Raw genomic sequence first — 10,809 nt, forward strand, 5'->3', positions numbered from 1 at the left:
TCGGAGGATAACTCCTCCCCAACCTCCGCCTTTAACAACTAACACGTGTCCCTCTGGTCCACCACCTGGGCATGCTCTCCTTCCCGCCCAGAACGAAAACAAAACCCCCACAAACGGGATGCACGTCCACACCACGACACCGCTGCTTGAAGAAGTCTGGCTAACCGCACCGTCGCCCGAAGAAGTCCGGCAAGGCGGCCTCACCGGCAGCACCGCTGACAGCAAGTTGACTCCCGGTTGGCAGTAACACCACCCCTTGCAGCAATGGCGCCCACCAATTGAAGCGGTAGAGGCCTACTATGGAAGCAGCAGTGCCCACCTATGGAAGCATCACCGACACATGAAGAAGAAGTCTGGCGTGGGACCTCGCCGGACGTCGGCAACACATCAACTCCAGGTGGAAGCACCGCCGCCCCTCCTTGCAGCACCACCTCCCACTGATGGAAGCGTCGTCGTCCGACTATGGCAGCACCACCACCCTGGCTAGCTGCACCACTGCCTTTACAACTCTGGTGGGCAGCCTTTGTAGCGGCGGTGGTAGGCCTTTGCAACAGAAGCGATGGGGATTTGCAGCTCCAGCGCGCACCCTTTGCAGCTCCGGTGACGAGAGATTGCAGCTCCACCGTACAACATATGTAGTTGTACCGATAATCGCTCGCAGCACCTCCGCACAACATATGTAGCTCCAACACGGCCCAGGCTCGTGGTTCACAACACATCTGCCTCCCCTTACAGCAGCTACGACTACCTCTTTAAGCAGCGCTAGCTTCTTGTAGCAGCACCGACGGTTGGCCTTGTAGCACCACCGTGCGCATCGTCTCCCCTTGATGTAGCAACGATGAGCATCGTGGAGCTGCCTCCCAAGGGAGATATATGTGGAGAGTAGTGTTGGCGGCGGAGGGGAAGGTGTCGTTCATGTTAGCGGGAGGTGGATGCGGAGGCAGCGTCAAATCATCTGGAGGCGGAGGCGTGGAACGCTGGCCGCGGGGCATGTAGTTCATCGGGGTATCGCCGCAGAGAAACTGGGGAAAAGTGCGGAGGAGGAAGATAAGGGAGAGAGCGGTCATGTGGGCCCATGGGATGCGCGGTGAGCGGAGCATCGCGTGATATGGGCCATCGTACAACTCCGCACTAGAAGGTTGCGAAAGATGCAACCTCCGATGGAACTGAAGAATTTTCCTTTTTTGCGAAAATTCCACCAATCTATTAACAACCATCAACAATAGTACAAAGATGTCTAAAAGTAAAAAATATAAATAGGTCATTGGACCACCTAGCGACGACAACAAACACTAGTGCGAGCCGAAGGCGAGCCACCGTCCTCGCCCTCAATCACCGGAGCCAGGCAAAGCTTGTCGTAGTAGAGCTTATTGTAGTAGACAGACGAGAAGTCGTCGTGCTAAGGCCTCAAAGAACTAGCGCACCAGAACAACAACCATCGCCAATGGTTACAACCGTAGATCGGAATATACTGACCTGAAACCACACAATCGAACACGAAATACGACCGAATCACGGGAGATCCGCATACACACAACTTCACGCGCTCTCCACCGGTGCTAGATGCACCACCGGAGCGAGGATAGGACGGGGAGGACCTTATTATGATTTTAGAAAGTAGCCGCCACCTCACCATTCCAAAGAAAACAATGAAAACAAACTAAACGAAGAACTGAAACCTTTCCGCCGGCGAGAGGCCGTGGTGGGCAAAGCTACCGGAGGAGCGAACCGGCAGCGTCGCCGGCGAGAGGCACGAAACCCTAGATGGGTTTTAGAGCCACCTCCCTATATCGCCTTGCTGTCTTTCTCTTCCTTTCGATTAGGATGTTTTTCTATAAAACTAGAATAAGTGATGAAATAAGCGAGGCCGAATGCACCAATGATGGAAATGCTGGGTAAATGAAGATAAAACTAAGCAGCTTTTAAAGATCCCTTCACACACACACACATACTTTTTTTAGAGAGTAAAATACATGGCAAGTAATCGAACTTATCAGCAAGGTTCAGATTGGTCACCGTACACATGGAATACAAAATTACGGTCACTAAAGACGTGTTGTGCGCTCACATACCGTCACTGGCTCTAGAAGCGCAAAGTATTTGATGACGTGTCCATTCACAGGACCCACGCGTCAGCACGTATGCAGGGTTCAGCAGTGTTGTTTTATCAGAAAACACCCCAAATCTAGCGACTCTTACTGCCCTCCTCTCACGCCGATGCTGCCCACCTCTCCACCCCCGCGCACCACCCGGCCTTGCTGGTAAAGAACGGCGGCGCGCTACCGGATTAGCAGCCGCTTAAGATTTTCGGCTGACGGAGGCGAGCGTCGTCGCCGCCAAATTCGTCCCCTTCTTCTACCTCGCTGGCGCTGCCCACGCCTCCACACCCAACGTCGAGTGACACTCTCCTCCTCCCCACGTTGGCGCCACTCTCGGCCACCTCCCGCTATGCTGCAGGAGCACCATCTCAGCCACCTCGTCCGCCTCCGCATGAAGTGCGCGTCCAGGTCCCCCCGTCAGGTCACACAACACCACCCGCCTTGCCCGCCACCGGTGGCCGGAAGGTGGAACGGCGTGCGCCGTCTCTGCCCGATGCGCGTTGTGGCATATGCTGATATGCGCGCCTCTCCGGTGCGCCATCTAGGACTACGACAGCGAGGTCAACGAGACCCGCCAGAGCACCATGGTCTGAGCCGTCCACATGCGTAGTTGCGTCTCCTTGCCAGAGCGCGCGGTCCCCAGGTTGTTGGGCCTGGTCGTTCCTCGCCAGAGCACCATGGTCCAAGCCGTCCTCATGCGTAGTTGCGTCTCCTTGCCGACTCCACCGCTACGCGCGCTTCGTTTCCATCATCGGTGTCCGTTCGGTCCAGCGAGCTCAACCGCGATGTGGCTGCATCATACCTTTGCTGCTCTGCAGTACCGCCACGGAGCAGCCTTGCCGCGACGGACCATCACCGGGCAGAATGAGGAGGAGCTATCCCATGGAAAAAGAGGGACGCCTTCGTCTGGCGGGAGGATGTGCACGTCGGCGGTGCCGTGGTGAGCACCCCAGGTGGCGACCATGGACGCGTTTTCAGCACCCGGAGCAACTTGTCGGCCGCCGTGTGGAAGGCACCAAGGTTGCGCTGCTGCTGCCGGGCCGCCTATGTCCCTAAACCTGAATAACGGGAGCGCGCCGACCATTGAGAGGCTTAGACCGGTGCAGCACTAGTCACACGTCAATGACGCCGCGAACCCCTGGCCCAGACCGAAGCATGCGCCGCGGCCGCCGCCGGAGCTGCGGTGCTTGTACTGCTTCGCGCCTTGGCCGAGATGAGGAGGTCGAGTGCGCGTTCAGCGGCCAGCCGTGATGCACGTACCTCCAGCGAGGACTCGCCCCTGGACTCGTCCTGATCGGCAGCAAGCCGCGTGATGATTGAGGACGAAGATAGTCCGTGAGAGAATGAGCGTTTCTATTTGCAAAAGACAAGCTTCTGTTTCTAGTTGAGGGGTCGTTTTCGCAAAAATCACCGCTGGGACGGGTCAACACATTGCCACGCCGTCAAATAATGCGATGTACCAGCCACCAGTGACCGTAGATAAACCAATGCGCGTATTCAGTGACCCCAAATGCGTATTCTTTGAGTACAGTTACCGAATCGAATCCCACCAACAAGTTTAAGTACTAGCCATGTATTTTACTCTTTTTTAGATGACACAGATACATACTTCGGTAGCACGCACCCGGTGGTAGTCGCCACATCCTTGTTTTCAGAAAACGTGACACAGCCGGTTCCTATCGCGTATAAGGCCAACACACACAATACTGAACCTAATAAGCGTGGCAAAATGAATTTAACCATAAGCAGCGGGCCATCCGAAATTCATCCGATTGGCACCTTTCAGCAACATATAAACTCCATTTCTTATCACTGTCCTGCACTCCAGCTCCCATATGTTTCTGCCCATATCTCAGTTTTTCTTGTAAGACAATACCATCTTCTATGTATCTCAAATCATCGGTGCGTCGGAAGCTGCTCGCCGCCGAGGAACGCGTTGATGAGCTTCAGCCCTTCAGCGGGCTTGTTGAGGGGCACCAGGTGGCCTGCCCCTCTCACTGTCACCATGCTCATGCCATGGTACTCCACGAACCTCCCTGCAACCTGCAATTTGTTTTAGCTCCACATTTCAGCATCGCTGGCCACTACGTACTGATGCTCAGCTCAGTATGTTCACCACATGTTCAGAGAGTTCAGACCTGCTTGTCGAGGTACCAGGGCTGCCATGGGGTTTTGATCGGCAGACCCAGCGCTTCAACGCAGTACCGGGAACCAATCACCGGTACCCTGCCATCTGCGTCGCCGCTGTATCAACAAAAAAGAGCAATATTAAGCAATGAAGTTCTAGGTTGGAGAAGTAGTGAATCTATGTTGCTTATGAACACTTGATGTAAGGTTTTCAGAGAAGCTGTGGATTGTGCATGGTTCAAGAAGAGGCACACCTGTAGAGCCAGATTCTCATCCCTGCTTTGATCAGCTTGGTGTATATAGGTAGCACCGAAAACACCGAGAAGTTGTAAGAGTTCAGGATGGGGTCACTGCACAGAGAATGGATCAGCTCATGTTCTTGTTTTTCTGAAACTAGAATGAACTGAACAGCCCTTGGTCAACCCACCTGCAGACTTGATATTTCCCTGGAAGCAGCCCACTAACATTTGCATGGAATGCTTTCTGCACATCTTTCCTGTTGAAGTAGTCTTGCGCGTAGTTCGAATAGCACGGGTCATAGCCCGAGAATAACCGCCTCAGCCTCCCGAATTGCGCTCCCTATCATGTCAGAGATACATGTAAATTTCAAGTGAAAGCTGAAAGCTGAAACTTTCAGTTTCCATGTCACTTTTACCTGATGATTCGGAAAGAGTGCTCGGTTAGCGGAAGATGATGAGTTAAGGTCCAGGAGGCACTTGGGGGCATAGATATTGTATATGTCGATCAGATCGTACTGGTCGAAGATGACTGTCATGGCGGTATTGCAGCCATCCGTCCAGTTGGGGGTCTTGAAGTCACAGTTCTCCTTGATACTCTTATAAACTTCGTCTGACACAACTGCGTGGCTCCATGCATAGTCAGCGATCCCTTTGTAGTCATAGTAATCATCGGTTAGAGGGTTCCCAACCTGCAGTAGTACATAGGTCCATCCTGAATTTCATATTCTGTTTCTAAATTTCATAAATCTGAAACCTGACTCTTTTGACCATTTTTTTTGTAAAAGTTTGCATGGAAGTTAGTCTAGTCGACTAAAACATATTCCTAGTGATGGGAAATATTCTGAATTTTATAAACCTGAACCTGAATTTTACATTCTGCGTTGCTACATTTCATAAATCTGAAACCTGAACTTAGCTTTTTTGACTATTTGTTTTGTAAAGGTTCGCATGGAAGTTAGTCTAGTCGACCAAAACATATTCCTAGTGATAGGATAAATATTCTGAATTTTATAAACATGAACCTGAACCTGAATTCTACATTCTGCATTTCTACATTTCATAAACCTGAAACCTGATCCTATCTCTTTTGACCATTTATTTTGTAAAGGTTCGCATGGAAGTTAGTCTAGTCGACCAAAACATATTCCTAGTGATAGGATAAATATTCTGAATTTTATAAACATGAACCTGAACCTGAATTCTACATTCTGCACTTCTACATTACATAAATCTGAAACCTGAACCTATCTCTTTTGACCATTTTTTTTGTAAAGGTTCGCATGGAAGTTAGTCTAGTTGACAAAATCATATACCTAGTGATGGGAAAAATATTCAAAAGGAATTCATATTTGCGTAAGATTATTACCATGAAGCCCTTGAGGTTCATGTATGTGTTGGCCGTCTTGTCCTTGTTCCTATCATAGACAAAATTAGCAAGCTGCGGCACATAGTGACCTGCAGACAGGGCATTGTACAGAAAAAGGTTCAGGCTTGATCGTCATTGATGCATAGAGGGAAAATTCTGCAGGGCACCTTCTCATCTATCGCATGTGGATTTCCATTAATAATTTGCCATTTAAGGGCATGTGTTCAGTTCACAGATCCAACATGCCATTTCGAAATGAAAGATGACCATATACATAAAAGAGGTTTTAATCGTTTCAAGCAAAGTAATTTTACTAGTTTGGGTAGAAATCCTAAAATGTTTGTTGTCAAATGTGAAATCTAAGCGGCAAGTCATTTCTATTAGGAGTTTCTTCTCAATTTTGAAGAATTGGATAAGTGACCATAGTTTACTTCATGAAAAAGAGAGTTGAAATTGATGCATAGATTCCTTGAAACAAGTCGTAATCTACAACACAGTGGACACTCGGCAGCTAAGCTTTCTGACCTGTTTCTACAAAGTAAGTGATCACTTTACTCATCGATTGATGCAGAGGCTGGGGCTACACTCCCCTTTTCGGGAAAAAAAGTGATCACTTCACTTTAGTGGAAACTCTGATTTGAGATAAGATAGTGACACCATTCGGTTCAGACAAGAACAGAAGGATGGTGAAAGATTTAGTTCTTCCCGTTTTGATTTGAAGCGCAATGTGGATAAAGAAGCATAGTGAGAAGGGCATACATGGAAACAAAGAAGATGCATCATTTCAACAGGATTTAGCACCCTGCAACTGCTACTTGTTTCAGGTTTCTCAGCATTTTGCTAGTAGTTCTTTATATAAAATTATAAGTTCTCTTGGTTTCATATCAAATTGAATTACCTGCATAGCTCTCTCCTGATATGTAGAAATCTCTGCCCTTGTACTGAGGAAATCTCTTGAACCAATTCACCAGGAAACTATAAGCATCCTCAGCTACAAAAAGGGATGAAACAATATCTCATTTGTGAACATGATCACTACATGGAAACCTAAATTCATTTTTTTGGGGGTGAAGAAAACTAGTTATTTTACAATCAACTTACCTACAAAATCATCGTTCAGTTTGGTAAGGTCAGAGGATGTGTTGGTGTAGGAGAAGCCAACTCCAATAGGAGACTCCAGAAACAGCAAGTTAGCCTCTGAAAAATGACAAACCCAAAGCACAAAACAAACATCAAGTTTTTCATCAAGAAAGGTAAATGAACATGAAAATAAGAATCCATGCAAGCATGCTCATCACCTTGGTTCCAAGCGTATTTGTTGAACTCCAGTGCTTCTCCTTTTTTGTCAACTCTGAGAGGCCCTAGCTCAGATGCAGCTCCATAGCCGATGGATGAGCAACCCGGTCCTACAAAATATATCATGCTAGTTTAATGCTATTCATATAAAAAAAGGGCGTTGGAGCATGTTAATTTGTACATAATAATTTTCTGTTAAAAAAATTATACATGATAAACAACCTCAGGAAAAATGAAAGAAGGTTTAATTTTTTGATTGGTACAAGAACAGAGGTCCTGGCTAGTCTGTCTAGTTCTACTTAATGCTTGGTCATTCCTTGCAGCAATTAAAGAAGCAGTACAACTACGAGTGGAAAATGTGACCTGACTAAAGCAACTAAAGCTGTGTACCCCTACTTCAGTTTAATACTCATGATCATTGTTCAGAGCAACTAAAGAAGTAACCCAAGATACTCCAGAAACCAAGTAACTAACCAAGAACAGATATTAGCAGAGTAAACGTGAGACAAATACATGGCAAATACAGAAGATGCCGATTCAATGTGGAAAACCCTGCCCAATAACAGTCCATGTCACAGCTCAAACAGTAAATTAACATAACTGAATGTGCACAAGAAATTTCATTCAACCAATAGAGCTTAGCACGAGAAAAACAGTACAGTAGCAACACAAAGTAGCAGAAAAAATAATGATATGTTTGAAGAATTATTTCAACTTGGGTAACAAACTTAAGGTGTGTATAGACTATAGAGGTTGACCTCCATTGAGCCAGAGGAGGAGGGGTTTGTGCTCGGGAGTGGTCTGCGCCTCGAAGAACCAGTAAAAGAGCGCCCTGCCGTGCCGCTCGTCGACGGTGAGGTAGCCCGAGAACTGTGAGAGCTCAGGGCTCGCCGGCTGCCCAGGAAGGCGGGCCACCCTGTCAGCCTCCTGCTCGACGCTGCCGCTGCTGGTAGCAGCGTTGGCGGTGCCGAAGATGATGATGAGGAGAACACAGACGAGCGGCGTCGCTGCCATCGATTGTGCTGTGCGATGTCTGCTTGAAGAGAGGAGAACGGAGAGAGGGGAGGGATTTTTCCTAGCTACTTGGTGGTTTAGCATGCGTGCGAAATGTGAGGATGGAGAGGCGGAGCAATTGCTGCGCGCCATTGCCATGGAGGGTGCGCTGAGGAAGGAGAAGATCAGAAGATGACAGTGGCTCATCTTGGAAATATCCGCGTGTGGGGTTTTATTTGGGGCTTTGCTCTTGGACTGTATGGGTTAGACTGGTACGCATAGGGGCGAGTAAATTTGCTCCGCCATCTTGGGGCTGCCAAATCCCATCGCTATCGGATATGATGGTTCATTCAACCATTTTGCCAAGTGCTAACGGGTAGCGGGACTTTTGTTTCTTAGTTTTCTTTTCCTTTTTTTGGCTGTGTGCATCCGTAGTGCTATTAGGGTGGTGCGTTGTTGCAGAGGCTGGGTGTAATTGGTATCGTTTTGATATTAATATATTCCCTTTATCGAAAAAAAGTGCTAACGGGTGACTTTTCAAGAACTACAGGAATCTGCCAAGATGCCGACGGCCTCCAGCCCTCGGCGTAGTACCGCCTCGCCCTCGGCATACGCTACGCCGACGGGGGCCCTCGGTGTAGCTCGTCGGGGAAGGTTGGCCTCGGCACAGCACACGTGGCCCTCGGCGTAGCGCCGCCCGTCGGCGTAGACGGAGTGGGCCGACGGCTGGCCCCACCCGTCGGCGTACTGGCCGTCGGCACAGGTGGCTACACGGCACCGTCAAGGTGACGGCCGTTACGGCTACGCCGAGGGCTGCACCGTCGGCGTACGAGGACGCGTGGCGTGACCTGCGAAGCCCTGGCGCACACTACGCCGAGGGGGCACCGTCGGCGTACACTGATACGTGGCGCGACCTGGGAAGCCCGCGCGCAAGGCTACGCCGAGCGGTTGGCCCTCGGCATATGGGGGCACGTGGCGCGACCTGGGAAGCCCGCGCGCAAGGCTACGCCGAGCGGGTGGCCCTCGGCATACGGGGGCACGTGGCGCAGCCTGGGAAGCCCGCGCGCAAGCTACCCCGAGGGTGGCCGTCGGCGTAGGGCCGACCATTTGGTCCATGTCGACCCTACCCCGAGGGGAAACCCGTCGGCGTATCAGCGACCATCTGGTCCAGTTTTTTTCGTTTTTTGTTGTTTCCTTCGTTTTCCAGATTTGACAGAATATAAAAGAACATATAATTCACATAAAATTCACAGAAACATCGCATGAAGTGCAAATACACATAACATGAAGTGCATACATAGTGTCATAGAGTGCATACATAGTGCCATAGTGCATACATGGTGCCATAGTGTGCATACATGGTGCCATAGTGTCGATAAGATACATGGGACAACTAGAGGAGCTCGTCGCCGCTAAACACCGGCCCGGGCGGATGCCTTCCAGTAGAAGCTGCGGAAGAACCACCGAGAGAAGTACCGGGAGAACAATCGGGAGTAGCACCGGGAGAAGGACCACCATGATGAACCGGTGTCATCTCCCTCCCACCACCCTGGTTTCCGGAACATCCCGTTCCCTACACACATGTTCCCGAGATGTTAGCAATTTGCGAGGCAAAGGAAAGCCGTAGTATTCGGTTTGGCGAAGAACTTACCGCTGTTCTCCCATAGTACTCCGTAGCGAAATTTTCCTTCGATGGATAGTTTGGCGCCGGCCCCGGAAAGGGAGGCATCGGCCCTAAATCCACTGTCTGTCCAGTTTGATTGGCCAGCATCGACGCCTGCAAGATAGTTTACATGTCAGTCTTTGCAGAAATGAAGCATCAAACTAGGGGAAAGTGGGACTTGTCATCATTTGCGAAAACAAAGGTTGGAACTTACATGTATATATGCCATGTACTCCGTGAACTGCTGCTGCTGCCGGTTGAAGGCCACCTGATATTCTTGATGAGCGGCCGCGTAGGCCGCCTCGAAGTCAGGCTACAATTTCACAAATTCATGTCTCGTTAGCACTTAGCAATGTATGAACGAAAGTCAGAAAGAGGATGGAAATGAGGGAAACTTACGTCGTATGCGGGTTGTTGCCGAGCCCGGCGACGAGGCGGGAGAGGGGGGCTGTCCTTGGTGAGGCCCGCCTTGAGACGCGTGAAGGTCGTGGTGAGGGTATGCTTGACGGCCTTGTTCATCATGGCGAGAAGGCCATGCGGCAACCCTCCGGACGACAGGACCAACGACTCCTCGTCGACCTCCGCGCTCATGGGGTCATCCACCTCCGGGTGACGATGCCTCACCATCGCGCAGTAGTTCTCGACGTCCTCGGCGTAGGTGCCGAAGTACTCAGGGAGCGAGGGCTGAGGCTGCGAGAGATCGGGCTTCTTAAGCCGCATCTTGTTGTATATCTCGAGGTCAGAAATCTCCTCGTCGGGTCCTAACTCGGCCCTCTGCATCGCGAAAGGAAATGTTGTGAGTACCAACTTTGAACCTGACGGAAAATAAAATGTATACATACCGTCTTCCCCTTGTAGCGCTCGTAGCTGAGGTTTCCCCCACAGTGTGTGCCACCGTCGCCTCGGTTCTCCGCGTTCCGCCTCGCCACGGCTGCAAAGTCCTCGTCCATCTTGAGCCACCTCGTCCTAACCATCTCCTCCCATGCCTCGGCATGCGGCTCGGCCCAATCGGGGATAACCTGAAAA

The 10,809-nt window shown here is 50.1% G+C and overlaps 2 protein-coding genes across 2 annotated transcripts; both read right to left on the reverse strand.

The window, feature by feature from the left end:
* Positions 1 to 3,662: 3,662 nt before the first annotated feature.
* LOC127292196 (serine carboxypeptidase-like 26) lies at positions 3,663 to 8,366 on the reverse strand. The gene is made up of 10 exons (XM_051321559.1): positions 7,886 to 8,366; positions 7,130 to 7,237; positions 6,933 to 7,028; positions 6,730 to 6,822; positions 5,832 to 5,920; positions 4,882 to 5,154; positions 4,654 to 4,805; positions 4,481 to 4,576; positions 4,238 to 4,343; positions 3,663 to 4,142 (listed from the first exon to the last, which is right to left on the reverse strand). Exons 1-10 carry the CDS (start codon positions 8,325 to 8,327, stop codon positions 3,996 to 3,998), a joined length of 1,602 nt encoding a protein of 533 aa, XP_051177519.1. The 5' UTR covers positions 8,328 to 8,366; the 3' UTR covers positions 3,663 to 3,995.
* A 291-nt stretch (positions 8,367 to 8,657) lies between these two features.
* On the reverse strand, positions 8,658 to 10,374 carry LOC127331106 (uncharacterized). The gene is made up of 4 exons (XM_071821819.1): positions 10,183 to 10,374; positions 9,998 to 10,096; positions 9,772 to 9,897; positions 8,658 to 8,867 (listed from the first exon to the last, which is right to left on the reverse strand). The coding sequence occupies exons 1-4, from the start codon at positions 10,372 to 10,374 to the stop codon at positions 8,658 to 8,660; spliced, it is 627 nt and encodes a 208-aa protein (XP_071677920.1).
* Between the last annotated feature and the right edge of the window lie 435 nt (positions 10,375 to 10,809).

This window comes from Lolium perenne, chromosome 1 (assembly GCF_019359855.2).
Source record: "Lolium perenne isolate Kyuss_39 chromosome 1, Kyuss_2.0, whole genome shotgun sequence".
Taxonomy (NCBI): domain Eukaryota; kingdom Viridiplantae; phylum Streptophyta; class Magnoliopsida; order Poales; family Poaceae; genus Lolium; species Lolium perenne.